The 18,213-nt window shown below is 43.2% G+C and overlaps 1 protein-coding gene across 1 annotated transcript in view; it reads right to left on the bottom strand.

The window, feature by feature from the left end:
* The window catches only part of BMP1 (bone morphogenetic protein 1), a 178,002-nt gene that overhangs the window by 45,209 nt on the left and 114,580 nt on the right, over positions 1-18,213 (bottom strand). The window contains exon 7 of the mRNA XM_015414229.1: positions 9,537-9,667. Coding sequence (XP_015269715.1) covers positions 9,537-9,667 — 131 coding nt within the window. The remainder of the gene's footprint in view (positions 1-9,536; positions 9,668-18,213) is intronic.

The raw sequence follows: 18,213 nt of genomic DNA, 5'->3' as shown, positions 1-18,213 counted from the left end.
GGTCCCAACACTACCCAGCAGTAGGCTCAACTGAAGTCAGGGGGGACTGCCCAGTCTCACCAAGTCATTCCTCTCATGATAAGAACACTGAACAATAAATAAAAACAAACCTCTCACCTATTCCCTCTACCATACAATAAAACCCACTGGCCAGCTGGCAATCCAGTTCAGTGAGAGGAGGACAGGCCTATGGCCCTTATACCAAGTCCAGTTGAGCTGCAGGAAGGGATGTGTGTGTGTGTGTGTGTGTGTGTGTGTGTGAGAGAGAGAGAGAGAGAGAGAGAGAGAGAGAGAGAGAGAGAGAGAGAGAGAGAGAGAGGAGCAGAAGATGTGTTTGTAGTGCCAAATTTCACATGACACTCAAGTTCTGTGATTAGAGGTCTAGGTGGCATAGCCCCAAGGTATCACATAGTTAATAGTGTTTAGGGCCACATTTATACATCTTGAGTTTCACTTATGGAACTCCAGCATCATGTGCAGCTTGTTCCTGTATAAGCTGTAAACTGCTCTTAGGCTTCCCCCCCTCCTCTGCATTGGCAGTGTGTAATGTAAGGGGGGAGGAAATCCCTTGCATAGAAATGTAGCATCTTAGGGACAAGGCTAGGCTAAATCCTTCTTCTTGACATGCTAGATTTCTGTGTTTTATTTAATTCACTGGATCGAGTGACTAGGGAAGACAAAATATAATGGGTTGGATCCAACCAGTTTTTCTGCTGTTGAAAAAAGGAGGAAAGAATCTCCCTTGAACACCCAAGAAGCTAGGCTGAAGATGATGGGACTTACGTAGACAAAAGCTATGTGGAATGGGAGCTATAGAGAGGAGTAGAATTAGGTGAGACTGAGTGGGAAAGTTGGCTGGATCCAATACAATCTGTAGACAAAATTAAAAAATAGTCTTGGGCCTACTTGCGCCATCATGGTGATTACTTTTAAAATTAAAAATGTTCCATCTCCCTCTCCAAGGAGCAGTTTCCAAAATATGAAAGTTAATCCTAATGAGAAACTTTTTTTTAATCATAGCAGTCTGAGACAAAGTGCCTTTGCAAAATGCTATTTTTAAATTGCCTTGGGTTGATTAACACTTTTCAGGGAAGGAAAGTTTCTTTGCTCAAAACTGAATTTTAATTATGACAAAGTGCAGTGCAGTACAAATAATACGGAAAAGTAGTCAGTTTCTCAGAAAACTGTTTCCAGACTCTACAATATTCTGGCAATGACCTTTGAACCATGCCAAACTAGGGGACTTCTAGGAAGGCTGGGGAGTTTTCAGTCTAAGCTCTCAGAGAGTGGCTTTGGATGTGATGAAAAGAGCCGTGAGTGATTCATGATCCCTCTCACCATACCTCCCTGTTTCATGATAGATGATTTGAGGAGTAAACATGCCTCTCCATACAGCAGCAGCATGCATCTCTCAGCTTTGGATGTGGAGACATGGTGCAAATGAACTGTTATTCATTCCTGTTTCTGTTCTTTTGCCATGTTGTTATACAGATCCCTGCTTGTGTACTTTCCGGCCAATAACAGAACACGCAAGTCCCAAGAAGTCCCAGTGAGGATGGAAAAGTTCTTTAGATATTTAATTGCAATTGAAATATTGGAAAACAGGTAGGCTAGACTAGTCTATCAAAAATTGGCTGCTTTCTGAGCAATATAAGGAAGTACATAAAGTTTTATACCCAAAATGACATAGGCCAGTGATGGCGAACCTTTTAGAGACCGAGTGCCCAAACTGCGACCCAAAACCCACTTATTTATCGCAAAGTGCCAACACAGCAATTTAACCTGAATACTGAGGTTTTACTTTAGAAAAAACAACTCATACATTAACTTAAGATGATCCAAACAAAGTAAGGAAAGCAATCCCAAATGATTTCATTTACTTAAAATTATTTGGCAGAGAATTCGACACTTTAATGATGGTCTGGGCCTGGCTGGGGCGATGGCACACGTGCCCACAGAGAGGGCTCTGAGTGCCACCTCTGGCACCCGTGCCATAGGTTCGCCACCACTGACATAGGCAAAAAGATAACATCTAGAAATCACAACTGATCACGGACAGAGCATCATTTGAGTAGTCATTCATTCATTGGTCAGTTACAGCAAAAGGTGTGACTATACAATATCTTAAATGTTTATTTAACCTAACCTTATTAATAATAACCAAAGATTCTTCATACCCAAACAAAATGTGTTGTTTTCAGATATGAAACTAAAGCCCATGCTGACCCAGACACTGCAGAGTTTTACCCCAAACAACTAAAACCATGAACTCTATACTGTGAGTAAAAAGCCAAGCAAATATATCTGTTGAAAAAACCTATCCCCTACTTTACCAGTAATGCTGCACTGAAGGTCTGTTGAAATAGCCAGACAGCTAGATAGCTATTTCATCCAAACAACTTGAAAAGTTGTCGTTTTTTGTCTGTAAGCATCAGCTAACCCCCCCTCGATCTACTAACCTACCAAGGAGAGGCCTTACCACTTAGTAGGTTTTTATTAAATCCTAATAAAATTGTAATATAAAAATTCATAAAGCCAGAAAAAATATAAATATATAAATAATCTGAATTTTAAAAAATCCTTATATACTCCCATCCATGCTACAATGTCAGAAGCCACCCACATCCTCCTTGCATGGGCCAAATGAATGAGTCTTAAAGCAAATATTCCCAATTGTCAGACAGCTACCAAAAACTTGCTAAAGTTTAAAGATTAACATTCTGCATTCAGTAAATGGCCAGTACACTGAAGAAAGTTCACAAGCTGAGTCTCTTTACATCCAACAGAAAAGAATTTTAATATGTAGGGGAAATGAAATCATTTTCCTACTTGCTTGTTATTATTTAGTCTTGAGTATCAAGGCCAAGTATCACCAGCACTGAATGTGGTATGTGAATACGTCAGCATAGCAGTTACCAATGGTTCACCACAAAAGCAGTATCATCTGAGTATGTAATGCCTCTTTGAATGCAGATACAACCGAAGTGCAGGAAAATTGTCCCTCACTCCGCCCTGTCTGCAGGGTCAGGCTTCCACAAGTGCTGGCATTTTGAAGAAGTCTGGCACAGCAACTTTTGGCAGCTAGACTCCTGGCAAAGGAAGAAGCTATGCCATGGCATCCTCTTCCCCAAGCCTCTACCATGTGAGCTCTAGTCGCTATTCAGACGAAGGCTTGCAGCTGTCTGTCCTACTCTTGATATTCTAGAATAAAGAACAAGAAAGGAGGAATGCAGGGGAGACTGCAAGAGACAGAAAGTCAACTGGTGACAACTGGAGAGAAAGATAGAAGAAGCTAGAGGGAGACCCAGCAGAGGAAAGAGAGAGAGAGGAGCAGGTGAAGGAGGAGGAGGAAGAGGAGATTGGATTTATACCCCACCCTTCACTTGGAGTCTCAGAGCAGCTAACAATCTCCTTTCCCTTCTTCTCCCCACAACAGACACCCTGTGAGGTAGGTAGGGCGGAGAGAACTCTGAGAGAACTGCTCTTGAGAGAACAGCTCTCAGAGAACTGTGACTGACCCAAGGTCACCCAGCTGGCTACATGTGGAGGAGTGGGGAATCTAACCCAGTTCTCCAGATTAGAGTCCGCTGCTCTTAACCACTCCACCAACCATACAGATATCAAAATTTAGCCAGAAGACAAGCTGTTGACTTGTGACAGGACGTTTAGTCTAACAGTCTGTGACTGAAAAGGACCTTCAGAGACTACCATTCAACCAATAACAGCTGGGTTGGAGTTGTGTTTAGGGAATGTTATTGCTGATCATTAGTAGTACTAGTATCTATTGTACAAAAAAATCATTGATCATCCATTAGTCTAAAACTGATTCCCAGTATGCCTGTCCTTATTTTAAGTTAATTAAGAACTTTAATCATGACATTGCTACCAAGAATTAAACACAGTAGCCTTTTTTGGGTTACTAAGGGGTAAAATATAATGGACGCACAAGTTCCACAGAGTAATCTAAAACAGGACTGCCAAATCTAAAACTGCTGCATTCTCAAGCTTTAGGAGATGCATGAGTTTTCCCCTTCACTCACTGCCAGAGAGTGCTGTTTCTTGCAACATGCAAAACCACTTCATGATCAGCTAGTGATGAAGCTTCCTTCAGTCTTGCCCATTCTTTGCGTATTAATGTACCTCACAGCAAGCCAGTCCTCAGTATTTTACCAAGCCCTGCCTAGGCTTTGTGTGAAATCCTTACTCCTTAATTTTGATATGCATCATACCACCTAGCAGAACACAGCTACAATCTCCCTTTTACTTGTATATAGGTGACAATTCACAGAAATCAAGCAAGATGCTGGCTGATTCGGTTCAGGGGGGGGACCCCCAAAAACGCTGGGGGGGGGGGGGGGGAGACACAGAAACCATTCTGATAACTTTAATGAAAGTGCTACATTAGAAGCCCCTGTAGAAGCAAACAGTGGAGAAAGCCCCACATTTGCACACAGATCTTTAGCACATGCAAATATGGGAACTTGGGACTGCAGCCATATACTTTTTCTGCCAGGTACAGGACAGCCCAGCTGCTGCCATTTCTGTGCATTTCCGTCACTAAAATCTTCACATCCCCTCCCCTCTTTAGAAGTCTGGCTATCCCACTTTGGGAAATCAGCTTTCAATCTGTTCTACTAAATGTTCATTTAATGTGTAAGTCTTAATAAAGCAGAAAATCTTCCTTGTGGGTAGCGATGCAAGTTCCCCCTTCACATGTTGTTCTGAAAAAGGCCGTGCAAGTCACTTGGGAACTGTCTTTTGTCATGTCCTGATAATATGTGAAGCCACCTTCTGTCGATATCCAGTTTACAGCTTGGCTGGCGGGGGTAATGCTGCTTAAGCAACTGTAACTACGAGTGTATCTCCATGGTTATGTTCTATGGGCAATGATCCAAGTCCCTAATCTTCCATTGCCTGATACGTGACATCGTTCTACAGAACATCTCCTCCTCCCTGTTGCTTTGCAGCCGTTATAAAATTCAGAGGGATTTGTTACAGCTGAAGTAATGTGGTGCCCCCATAAAGACAATAGCAAGGGGATGGGAAATTTGGTTGTATTGTTTAGGGGCAAATGAGTGAGCATCAAAGTGGAAAAATGGAGGCAGATGCCTTGTACAAAGCCTTCAATACACAGTTCTGATAATGCTCCTACCCTGCCCCCAATATTCACCATCCCAATTGTCTTTCTACCCACTTCTTCTTACCCATTTTCCTGTAAACATTTCCTTCCTGCTGGGAAACTTACACATTCAGAAAAGTTGCTTCTGGATTGCCCAGAATCCTTACTACAGAAAGCCCCAAACAAACCCAAAACTCCCAACTGCATTCTGTTTATAAGCCTTTTTCTTCTCCGTGGAAAAAGATATCCAGTAGGGGATAGATATTGTGAAGCTCCAGGCCAGATCAAGCCTTGGGAGTCAAACAGGAAGCAAAAGTTTCACACACTCCTGTTTGTTTTTGGCTCCTGGTCCCCTGCCTTCTGTTCTGACATCTGCTGAGCATCTAGAGCCAGACCTGGCGTAGACTGGATGACCTCCAAAACCTTGGTGAAGGATGGGAGCCATCCGTCCAGTTCAGCTCCAAAACCCTGTGTTATGTCACTCTGTTTCCATTCATAAAGCAATGGGAAGAACTCAGACTACAGCATGAGGTCAGACCCTAGGGGGATTATAACATGCAACGGAAGGGCCGGAACATTCCAGGCTCGGCTATGTCCAGCCGCAACAAGCTGATTTCACTCCACTGAAGGCAAAGAATCGTCTTCCATCGTAATTCCCCCCAGGGAAATGTCTCATCATGGACACACTGAACCATTTCCATTTTTCCCACATTAACTTTTTTTCATCTCTTTAGCAAAGAAGTGATAACCAGGGCTTTTTTTCCTGGGGGAACGCACCGGAATGGAGTTCCAGAACCTCTTTGACAAAATTCTTTTAAAATATTTAAAAGTTCATGAGTTTTCAGTATGCAGATTGAAAACTTCATTTCCCCCTTGAGAGTTATGGCACCAATATTAAAAAAGAAAAAAGAAAGCCCCGGTGAGAACCAAACCAATAGCATGAGATTCAGACAAGAAGACAGCACAGCTGTTGCATGAAGAAGGGTTACCAGTGCGACAGGCTCTCCACCATCCCTCAGAACAAAATTGGGTTCACTGATTTGACTCAGCCTCCTCTTCGCTCAGGCTCAGCTCCCAGCTTTTGAATATTACTGACGTTGCAAATAGCCATAAAATATAGTGTAGGAAACGAAACACACATGTAAAATGTGTAAAATTGTAGCTACGAGTTGCTTCATCCTCAGCCTTGGCAAACAAACCTGGATCTGCGTCATTGCTGGTGTGCTGCAATAAGTCTGGCACTAGATCTGCAGGCAGAATTGCTTGTATTGAAATAAATTTCAATGCCACAAGTTTTTAAGCAACATTTGAGCTACTAGAGACCCAAGAGGATTTAGTACATAAGAAGCCACCTTGTATCAAGTTAGACTGTTGGTCCATCTAGGTCAGTTGCTCTCCTGAGTCTCTGTAAACAAAAAAAGTACTTCCAAATACCTGCTAATTGCATCCTTTTAACTGGAGATGCCTGTAGAGAACCAGGAACCTTCCACATATAAAGCATACCACAGTCGCTACCTCTCCTCAACCACAGCCTTCATGGGCATGCACTACCATCAGGGTTGAGCTGAAGTTAAGGGTAGTCAAACCAGGAAACACAGGGTATATTAAGATGTATAAACATACCTTAGTGGACAGCCTGCACTAATTTAGCCTCCAAAGGCCACAAGCACTTGTTAACATTGGGTATATCCACTGCATTTGGAGCCAATGATGAATGATCATGAATTTTTACACAGGAAAAAGGCTAGGAGCTTCTCTTTCACAATTAGAAATTATGACAGGCCATTCCTGGACAAGGGGGACCCAATAGATGTTGTTTACCTTGACTTCCAGAAAGCTTTTGATCAAAGGCTCTTAAGTAAGCTCAATAGTCATGGGATAAAAGGACAAGTCCTCTTGTGGATCAAAAACTGGCTAATTAATAGGAAACAGAGAGTGAGTATAAATGGGAAATTTTCTCAGTGGAGGGTGGTAAGCAGTGGGGTACTGCAGGGATCAGTACTGGGTTCGATGCTTTTTAACTAGTTCATTAATGATTTGGAGGTGGGAGCAAGCAGTGAAGGGGATAAATTTGCGGATGACACAAAATGGTTCAGGGTGGTGAAAACCAGGGAGGACTGTGTGGCACTTGAGGATGGGTGAGTGGGCATCACTGTGGCAAATGGGGTTTAATGTGGCCAAGTGCAAAGTGATGCACATTGGGGCCAAAATCCTAACTATAAATACACATTGATGGGGTCTGAACTGGCAGAGACTGACCAAGAGAGAAATCTTGGAGTCGTAGCAGATAACTCACTGAAAATGTCAAAACAGTGTGCATCTGCAATAAAAAAGACAAATGTTATGCTGGGTATTATTAGGAAGGGAACTGAAAACAAATCAGCCAATATCATAATGCCCCTGTATAAATCGATGGTGTGACCTCATTTGGAAATGGAATACTATGTGCATTTCTGGTCACCACATCTCAAAAAGGATATTATAGCATTGGGAAAAGTGCAGAAAAGGGGAGCTACAATGATCAAAGGGTTGGAACACTTTCCCTATGAAGAAAGGTTAAGTGCTTGGGGCACTTTAGCTTGGAGAAACGACGACTGAGGGGTGACATTATAGAGGTTTACAAGATTATGCCTGGGATAGAGCAGGTAGAGAAGGAAGTACTTTTCTTCCTTTCTCACAATACAAGAACTCATGGGTACTCAATGAAATTGCTGAGCAGTTGGGTTAGAACAGATAAAAGGAAGTACTTCTTCACCCAAAGAGTGATTAACACATGGAATTCACTGCCACAGGAGGTGGTGGCGGCTACAAGCATGGACGGCTTCAAGAGGTAATTGGATACACATATGGAGCAGAGGTCCATCAGTGGCAATTAGCCATAAGGTATAGATAGAAACACTCAGTCTGGGGCAAGTGATGCTCTGTATTCTTGGTGTTGGGGGGGGGCAACAGTGGGAAGGCTTCTAGTGTCCTGGCCCCACTGCTGGACCTGGTATTTTTGGCCACTCTGTGACAGAGTGTTGGACTAGATGGGCCATTGGCCTGATCCAACATTGGCTTCTCTTATGTTCTTATGTACCCCTGAAGCCATATTGCCAGCATGGGCTTTACAGAGGACTGCCTTCGAAGACTGTAACTGCAACTGGCTTAGAGCTGCAGTGATTCACCAGAAACTAATCACACCAGTGCACTGAAGGCACAATTTCAGTAGAAGAGCACTTAATCTGCCAACATTCCAATATGATAAGAAAAGTTGCAATCTGTGGGGGGTGCGAAACTGACAAAAGGACGGAGCATTTCCACACCCACATACCTTGTTGAGATTAGTAAATTTCAGCTCTTATACAAATCCCTTGCTCACCAAACTGAGTTCTGGTGTTATGGTCACTAGATGGTTCAGGCATGATGGAGAGCAATGTGCTCTGCTCATCAACAGTGATGTCACAGGACACTAAACACTTGTACAACCACACTCTCAGTACTGTTTCATATTGCAACAGACCTCTCTAATAGGGATGGGCATGAACTGATCATCATGAATTTTGACACTGTGGTTGCCAAACCAAAGTTCATGACAGGTCTACCATCATGAACTTCCACAAACTTTTAAATCAGTTTGTGGTGATTTGTGGATAGAGTAGAAAGCAGGGATTTAAAAGTGGACAGAGCAGAAAGCAGGGATTTAAAGGGACTCTGAGTCCCTTTAAACCTTTGCTTTCTTTCCCCACAAAAGCCACAAAAACAGCTGAGCGGCGGGTAGCACTCTGCTCCCCACCACTTAGTTGTTTTGCACTTTCTTGTGCAGTCCTTTTAAACTTTAAAGGTGCCGAAAAAGAAAGTGTGAAAAATAGCTTTCATGCTTTCTTGTGCAGTCCCTTTAAAGTTTTCTGCAAACCCTGTTTAAAGGGACTGCAGTCCCTTTCAATGGGATTTGCAGGGCTATGAACTGGTTTGGTTTGCGAAAAAATCTACAGGTTTCATTTGTGGTTCTGTTCATAGTTCGGCCATGAACCATAAACTGACACAAACTGTATTTTTCCAGTTTGTGCCCAACCCTACTCTTAACTGCAGAAGAGAACAGTATTTTCCCACCAATAATGTTTGGCAGTTTGAATGCTGAGAAAATAAGCTGTCCTCGAAACAGGAACCCTTCCTTTCACGGAAGATGTATGGATCCCTTATGACAAATTACATTAAGAATTCAGTATTTCCCCCTTCTTTTCATGCTATAAATTTATTGTCTGGTAAAGCCCTTAGACTGAGAGTCCTCTGGAAATGAGCCATTTTACTTCAAATGCAGCATCTTCCAATGCAGCCCCTAGCATTTTCTAACTACTTGCAATAAATATACACTCAGTGTTAGTGGCAGCAACAGGAGCTTGATTCTTCCTTGGCTAATGCGCAGTCAGCAACTTACCAGGGCATTTGTAAAGCTTGCGAGCCTGGGCTATATCTCCTTTGCTCAGTCGAGTACGCTGGCCAATGGAAGGCTGCATCCCATTCACATTGTATTTGGGAAGGATGGTGTCTAGGAAGATCCCCCTGAAATGACAGCATAAAGCAGTGGGTCAACATTCCCATGTTCTCAGTGCCCCAGACTCACACCCCAAGGCAACTAACAGAATTCCTTATGTATTCCTATTAGTTCATTGCAGGATTGTACAGAGGGCTACAGTCCATGTGAAAAAAATAACCCTGGTTAGAGACCTATAGAGGTCAATCTTCTAATAATGGGCATGAATGTGGACCAAATCCTCGCCTCACTGTCCCCTCTTTGCAGTACATGGGATACAAAAGGTCTAAGGAACAGATAAACATGGTACAACCTGGTTTGTTCATTATCTTTGACATGCCATAATGAGTGGAAGGGAAGCCATGGATGAGCAGAAGTAGGCAAGAATTGTAAGCCTCACAATTTTGAATTAGGAAGGAGAGCTGAAAGTAATGCACCACTGACTGTGGAGGACTCCACTAGTATTATATTAATTAGTATTGCCAGTGTGTGCTAGCAAGAGTAACAACAATCCACTTGTCAAAGACATGTTAGTAGTTACTTAAATTACAGGTGGTATTGGTTTCATAGAAGCACCATATTCTGCTTCTGCAGTAGTGTTATTGCTAAGACATTAAATATAATAAGTCTTTATTGCTCTAACTACTACTTCTCCCTGTGCAGAAATGGGAACAGGGGCGAGAAAACTGAAACTGCAGTGGCTGGAGTAAAAAAAGCATCATCTGCTGATGCCACATCTGTAGTAGCTGCATTCCAAATCTGGTTCACCCAAAGGATGCGACAGTATCCACCCCAGTTATGTTCATGGCCACATTACAGTGGCAGAATTCATGCTTACTAACAATGTGCTCCAGTTACCTTCCCCCCATCCTAGGATCTCCATATAGGTTTCAGACCCCATCAGACTTGAGAAGGCTGGCACAGTTGTAAAATTCCATTCTAGAGGTCAATTCAGCTGCAGGAAAAGCGGGACATGTGGCTAAAAACATCCCACACATGCCCCTGTAATTAGAAAGACTGCTGTGCAGGCACAAGGGAGTGAGTCAAGTACCCCATAGCCTCTGCTACAGCAGAAAAACCACCGCGCATATTTTGAGAGAGATCCAGCAGGGGGCTAATTTGTCTGTGCTTATAAGTATACCAAGAACTGGGATGAAATCATTGCCCTCCAAGGTCTGTCAAATACAAATAAGCAGTGCTGAATAGAGATTTGCTCAGAGAGATAGTACCATGAACAAGTCACACTAACATTTGTAGTGGCCTTACACAGAATCAGATCATTTGCTCATCTAGCCCAATACTATCTACTACAACTGGCAATAGCGCTCCAAGGTCTCAGGCATAGGTCTTTTAAGGGATTGAGGCAGGACCTTCCAACACACGCCCTTTACCACTAACCAATGGCACCTCCCTTCACCTATTATACGAAGTAAGCAAAATCACCAACATTACCTTGGAAACATAAGAAACTGCCTTATGCTAAGTAATTAGCTCATCTATATCAGTATTACCAACTCTGCCTAGAGGCAGCACTTCAGGGTCTCATGCAAGGTCCTCTGGAACCCTCCTGCCCAAAGGCTTTTAGCAGGAGGTGCCAAGGATAGAAATGAGACTGTCTGCATATAAAGCATATGTTCTATCACTGAACTAAGGCCTTTTCTAGTCACAGGCCTGGAACGTCTTTACCAGCAAAATGCTCATTTTTATGCCTGGAGATGCAGTGGAAGGTTCTGAGTTATACAGGGACCCCTGGCAACACCATCTGAGGTTGTCCCATAAAACTTAGCGGAAGGCATTGAGTGCTGAGCCTGTCACTATTTGCACAGCTCTGCTCCCTCATTTATACAACACTGCCTGGTTTCTATTTCTTTGTCTTACTAGAGTATGAAAAAGAGACACAGTCAAGGAAATGGAGAGTGTGTGTGTGTGTGTGTGCATATAAAGTAACTGACAAAAAAGAGTTCAGGATCAGATTGTTTTGTTAAGCTTTTGGGCTTCTGCCTTCATCTGTAACACATGAATGCCATGGGGACCTGGGAATGGGGGTACTCAGAATGCAAAGGAAGGGAAGAGCAGTTGGGAAGGTGACATTTGCCATACAAAGGATACACAAGTGCAATAAAGATTAAAAATAGACTTAAAGGCACAGGTAAAAGTGTTATATACCATTCTCCAAACTAAGGCCACTGCAATCCTATGCAGATTTACTCTAGTCTTTAACACAGTAATTCCAATGGGTTGGATGCCATAAAAGATTTCCATCTGCTCAACAGTCTTTATGCAAGCAGAAGTGCTAAAATTACTCCTTCATGTCTGCTGCTAAGTGAAAGTGATTGTATCTCCACTATCTTTTTCGTGTGCACAAGACATAGCACAAGGTATTTCTTCTGATACAATTTCAAAACCAAATTAAAATAAATCATGTGAACCATCTGTTGTACATTCCATTGTTCCATATGCACACTGTTATTTCGTTAAAAATCATATTGAAACAGTATGTGTTGCTACAGTCGTTGAACGGCTGTTTGCGCAAGAAGAACTGCGCTAAGCATATATTCCTTTCCACTCATGCACTGCTGGATTCAACTCAACAGGCTCAGACTGGAGTAACTCTGTACAGGATGGCGCTGCAAAAATCTCAGGCTTGGATACTCTTTTTATTGGAAATATTTCCATGTCAGAAAGTTTGTGATAATCTAAACTCAAGCATCTAGTCACAGGTTGCTCAAGCTACAAAAAGTTATTCTTGTTGCCACTGCTGACTTGGGATTTCTGAAATGGGCTTGAAAATCTATAGCCAGTTTCCCCAAATAGGATCTTGTAAATCTGTATTCTATAAAAAATAGAGCATTACTGGATTACAGGTAATGTGCTGACCGGCTCCTGAAAGTAAGTACAGGGGGATCATTAGAAGATGTGGACTGTAGCCTGCAACACCCATAGTCGGTACAGGTACTGCTTTCAGTCTGATGTGCATGCAAACAGAGTGAAGACCGCTGGTAAGCAGTAGATCATTCACTGGAAATTATGGGTTTCCTGCTGTTAGCTCAGGGAACAGTAGTTTCCAAGGTAAAGTTATAAACAGACTGCATGGAAATCATACAGGAAAGACTTTATTTCCCCTGCTGTGGAATCAGAATGGTCTGAGTCAGACCACTGGCCCATCTAGTTCAGGGGGCAGGTCTCCACTGTCTTTAGGCCAAAAAATAAAAAAGGTCCTCCCCAACATCAACTACCTTTAGCCTTTACTTGGAAATGCCAGACATTGAATTTGGGTCTTTGTGCATATGCAAAGTATGTGATCCATTACTGATCCTAGGCCTTTCCCTGGTTGTGAACATTTTGAGACTGGTATTAATACCTGGTTGTTCCCCTTCTTTGGGGCAGACTATCAGAAACAGAATTCCAGCCCTTCTCTGCCTATGTCCTCTTTGCAGCACTTGGGAGCACAGTGAATATACTCTTACATCTTTTTGAAACATCTGCAGAGATACATGTAATAAGGCCAGGGGAATGAACTGAAACTGGAAATCCTGGATTCTCTCTCTAAGCTGCCAGCAAAGATTTGGGTCAGATGGGCTAGACCAAGAGAGCTGGCAGCCAGGGCCTAAGGGTTTTCGTTCTCATCACCATGTAACAGCAACAGCAGCTCCTGGCTGGATTTTTTTTCAGCAAGAGAAGCTGGGATGAACACCGTGGCCTTGAAAACAAACCGGAAAATGCATCAAAACATAAACAAGGGCACAGAAGTATCTCTGCAAGTAATGGGGATGTTTCCATGGAGACACCGGCTGGGAGGGAAAGCACGCAACATGTTAGAATAACCTTTCTTCTTTTGCTGCTGGTGGGGGAGGCAGAAGATTTGTTATGCTGAAGACCAACACCACCTGTCAGAATGGCCTGAGGGGGCTGAGGAAATTATATGTTTAGGAAGGAAAGGGGAGTTAGAAGAGGATGGCTTTTCTAGGGAGACATTGGCTTGGATGTATCATCCTGCTTCTTGTGGGAGTCCCTGTGTAAACAGGAAGGGTCTGGAGGAGATAGTCTCCATTGCCAGGAGAAGCTCTGTGGGAGACTGAGAAAACCCAGAAAGTAAAGGGTCTGTCTGGGCAAAATAAATAATTAGCCCCCCCCTTAAGAAAAAGCAGTTCTGGTCACGCTAACTCTGATTTTGTACCAGGAAAAACAAATTCTGTGATATGAGTCTGTACCATTTATTTGGCTAATAAAAGCCATGAATAAGAACTAAGAAGTGATGAGGAGTACTGAAAATCCTGATCAATGCTAGCTACTCCTCCTCCATGAACTTAAAAGATAACATCAAACACTGTCTCTAAGTGTTTTATAATTGATTCCTGCAATCAAAAGGGCTAGAAACTCAATTACATGTCAGATACTAAAAATGGAGCTGCAGTGGCTCAAGTGGTTAAGACGCTGAACTGCAGGCTGTGGAAGGTCGGTAGTTCAGCAGTTCGAGACCCGAGTGTGCCGCATGACGGAGTGAGCTCCCATCTCTAGTTCCAGCTCCTGCCAACCTAGCAGTCCGAAAGCAAGAAATTGCAAGTAGATAAATACCGTAGGTACCACTTCGGTGAGAAGGTAACAGCGTTCCGTGTACCTTGGTGTTTAGTCATGCCGGCCACATGACCACGGAAACGTCTTCGGACAGCGCTGGCTCTTCGGCTTTGAAACGGAGATGAGCACTGCAACCCTAGACTGGCTTTCGAGCAAGGGAAACTTTACCTTACTAAATTCTACATCTGCATGTGGAAAGCACCTACAGATAGCTTTTGATTTTGGTGCCTGATGGAGCTGGAAATCCTCACATACTCAAGTTCTTCCTCATGCACAAAAGCGGAAAGAAAGTAATGATTTAGGTAGTCTTTGATCTAACTACAACTGGTTGTGGTGGCATCTGGAGTTGGGAGATGTTAATAAATAGGTTGTGTTGTTATTGTTTTTTTGCCCACATACTGGATTTCTAAATCAAGACTAAAACATGGTTTAGAATCTTGCTGGGGTGTGTGTGTGTGTAGAGCTAACCTTCAATCTCTTGGAGCGCCTGAATTCAAATTTCATAATAATTTGTGGTTAGATCAAAGATTTCATAAGGCAGGAAGTCTTCAATCTCAGCTTCATATGCAAGAGAAGGGGGGCACAGGATTTCAGACAATTCACATTATGAACAAATTACAGTTTGATTACTGCATCTGAATAAAGTCAGAGAGAAACAAAGGGAAATTTGTTGAGAGAGAGTGGGAACCTCTGCAGGCACACTAGCCTCCCTGAATCTATGGGGATTTACATTTAGCCAGTGGAAATTTCCCTTCCTCCCGTTGCCCATATGGACATGCTTAAGTCTGAAAGGGGGAGGGAGGTGGACAATTTTCTCTGGTGACCTACAATTTCCATCTTCCTGCCCTGAGTGATTTTCAGGAATATTTTCCTGGCCTACTGCAGTTATTGTTACACCTTCCTCTACTTGGCAAGGGCCCACATCTGGCAACAAAAGCAGTCTAGGAGCAGCAAAAAAAAATCAGAAAAGGAGCAAAGGGAAGCCCAACACAGGGTGGCCTCCACCAGCAGCACCATGGATTGTCACAAGCCATTCCTCTTACTTCATCTTCTCCTCAAATCTTGCTCCAAAAGAGGAAAACACAATGATAACATGTCAAGGATCACGTCGCTGCAAGTAAGCTTGCATGGAGTTTACTGTAAATCTTGGAGTCATGAAACAGCAAGCCTATCAGTGACCAGCTGACAGCTGGGGTCTGGGTTTCTCAAACAGGCTTAAAATGCCAGCCTTGTTCTTGGAAAATGCGTGCAAAACTGGACGAATTAAGCAAAGCTCTTGGGAGAAGGGCTGGGAAATCTGGGGATGCAAGAAGGAGAGCTCTGCAGATATCATGTTCTGCTAACATCAGGTTCCAAAGAATAAGGAGACAACGGTTTGTCAATAGGATGCCTCAAGTCCTGATTGCAACATCCCCCATTTATTTCAGATACTTCAAGCTTTTGGTTCTCATTGGGAGACATCTTGAAGCCAGTTGCTAAATAAGCCTGGAACTGAGCCCAAATCCAGACTTAAGAGAGTATGTTCTTTAACTAAGGGTCCCTGAAATAAGTTGCCAGAGCTGCAGGAATGTGCTGGACCCAGAATGATCTTTAGCAAGAACTTGAATTAGATGCTGAAGTGTAACAGTATTGCTCTGCCAACCAGGCACGGGTCAGAGGCCTGGCTCCTAGAATTTATACGATCCACATTCAATCCAGAGTCTTCATACTGCCTGTCAAATACAGAGGCCAATGTCACACAACTTTGTTCACTAGTTCTTGTCCGATCCCCACGACTATCAATTCAATACACGTTCAAGCAAAGTAGTATTTATTTGAAGCCATGATAGAACAGGAACAAGCTCACTGTTTAGAATGCCGGGGGTGGTGGTGGTTTGCACACGGGATAATGAAAGACATTCAAACATGCGCTAACCAATGGACTTGGTTCCCGCTCGCGCGGGTGAACTATTAAATTCGCGCCCAAAGCCTGAGAATCAACGTTTGCTACAAAGATAAACAATCAGTGCTTCACACGGTTTAGCTCATTATAGTCTAAGCCAAGCTGCTTCTTCTCCACACCTGTTGACCCTGCCGATAAGCGTTCACTAGCGTCTAGAGAAAGGAATGCATTAGACAGCAGACAGATAGTACATACAGTGAGCATGCGCAGATGCCGATAGAACAAGGGTGTGTGTGTTTCCCTTTACACAGAACTTTATGGCAGCTAGCTGACAGTTCTGAACAGCACAGCCAGAGTAAGCTCACTAATCTAGGTCTCAGCCCAGAGATCTTGAGAACTGGTGTGTCAAACTGGACAGAACTGTATTATACAAATTCCTGCTATCTGTGACAGTTGTTCTTTTCCACCGAGCATGCTACTTCAGGAGAGACGCACATGGAGAAGTGTGGGAGGAAAAGGAGGACTCTCACCCGGCCCACCAGATCAGCTGAATAATTCTGGCGATTGATCCGGGGACAGATGTTGCAGAGCCAGACTTCCCTATATTATAAGATCATTTTATTAGACCGCATTTATACAGGTGCCTTTGGGCTAAAGGCACACCAAGTCATAATAAAAGATAGCAACCCTAATGGTAAAGGAAGCCCCTCCTTGCATCATAGGCAGCTTGGGAGTAGTGCTCATGAGTCTATTGCATAATTGGACTGTGTCTGCCTCAAAGAAGAGAGACCTAGAGGCATGTCCTTGGCAGCCTTGATAGAGCTAACAACAGTACCAGCCCGAGCATGCTGATCAGCAGCAAAGTGCTGAGCAAGAATAAAATTCCATGGGCCACACCCTCCTAGCCTGCAGCCATATGCATGCAAGAATCCTCAAACTTAGATTTGCTTGCCAACCCAGCCTCCTCAAGGAGAACAATGACAACCCAACAAAAAGGGAAGGATAATCCACAGACAAGCATCCCGGTGAAAGATAGTTTGACGCCAAATGAAAGCATGATCTACCAAGTGATAGGGTTGTGATGTAACGCAAGCAAGTCTGTTGCAAGCCACAGCTGGGGAATTGGCTCTGCTCCTTTGCTCCCTTTCCTTGAACTCAAGATGATTAGTGATTTGTACCTCCAGACTCTCAGCATCCCTTTGGCAATGGTTAAATGAAAAGGACGATGCTTCCCTGGGCAGACACAGGAGGCAGCTCTGTGAAGAAAGAGTGGGCTCTGTGCTGATGTACATTTGAGAAAAGTTCAGAACACTACATACTCCAACCAAGAGTGGAGCACAGATGGGCCAAGAGAACAGAGAAGTGGGTTGCAAAGTAACAGGTGTAGGAAAGCAACGTGGTCTACATTAAACTCCCAAGGAAGGGGTTAAAACTCCATCTCTAAAACCACTCAAATGTTCTCTTTTCCAGAGAACAATCCATACAAGTTTTCTGAAGAGCCCTTCTGCTGGGATTCTAGCTACAGTCCATCCCAACATCAAGTTTCATTCCACAACGCGATACCATTTTGGCAAAAGTTGTGAAATTAATAGGATTCGGAGTAGAAATTAGTTGATGTGGACCTGGAAGGTAATTACAGTTCCTTTTTGTTATGTTGTCAGTTTCTCTTATTGGCAGTGGGAGACAATTACAACATGACATCATGTGGAAGCTTAAAAAGGGAGGGCTCTAGTTCAGAAGCCAAGGTGGAAATACACCTCTGTGAAGAAGCCACCGTGCAGTGGGGAGGAATGGATGGAGCAGCAATGAGGATGAAGATGCTACTGTAACAGCTTCTCCACATCAAGTGCATATCCACATCTGCAACCTATGTTATATCCAGTCTTATACTGATCAATATCACCTGCTATTTCCAAGGTCTCCTTCTTTACCCAACTTCTGAAATTTTGCCAGAGTCCTTTCCAGACTGCTCAGCTGTGTTTGCTTTGAAATAAGAATATTTTGTCATTTTTGTTATTTCCAGCTGCGGAATTTTGAAGACTCATCTCAACCTCATGAAATATAAATGAGGATACTCCCTGGACACACATAAACTTGTTCATTTAGATTACTGTGAGCAAGAGG

Source organism: Gekko japonicus, unplaced genomic scaffold, assembly GCF_001447785.1.
Source record: "Gekko japonicus isolate JY-2015 unplaced genomic scaffold, Gekko_japonicus_V1.1 scaffold9, whole genome shotgun sequence".
NCBI classification, from domain to species: Eukaryota; Metazoa; Chordata; class Lepidosauria; order Squamata; family Gekkonidae; genus Gekko; species Gekko japonicus.
This window is presented reverse-complemented; position numbering and strand designations above follow the sequence as displayed.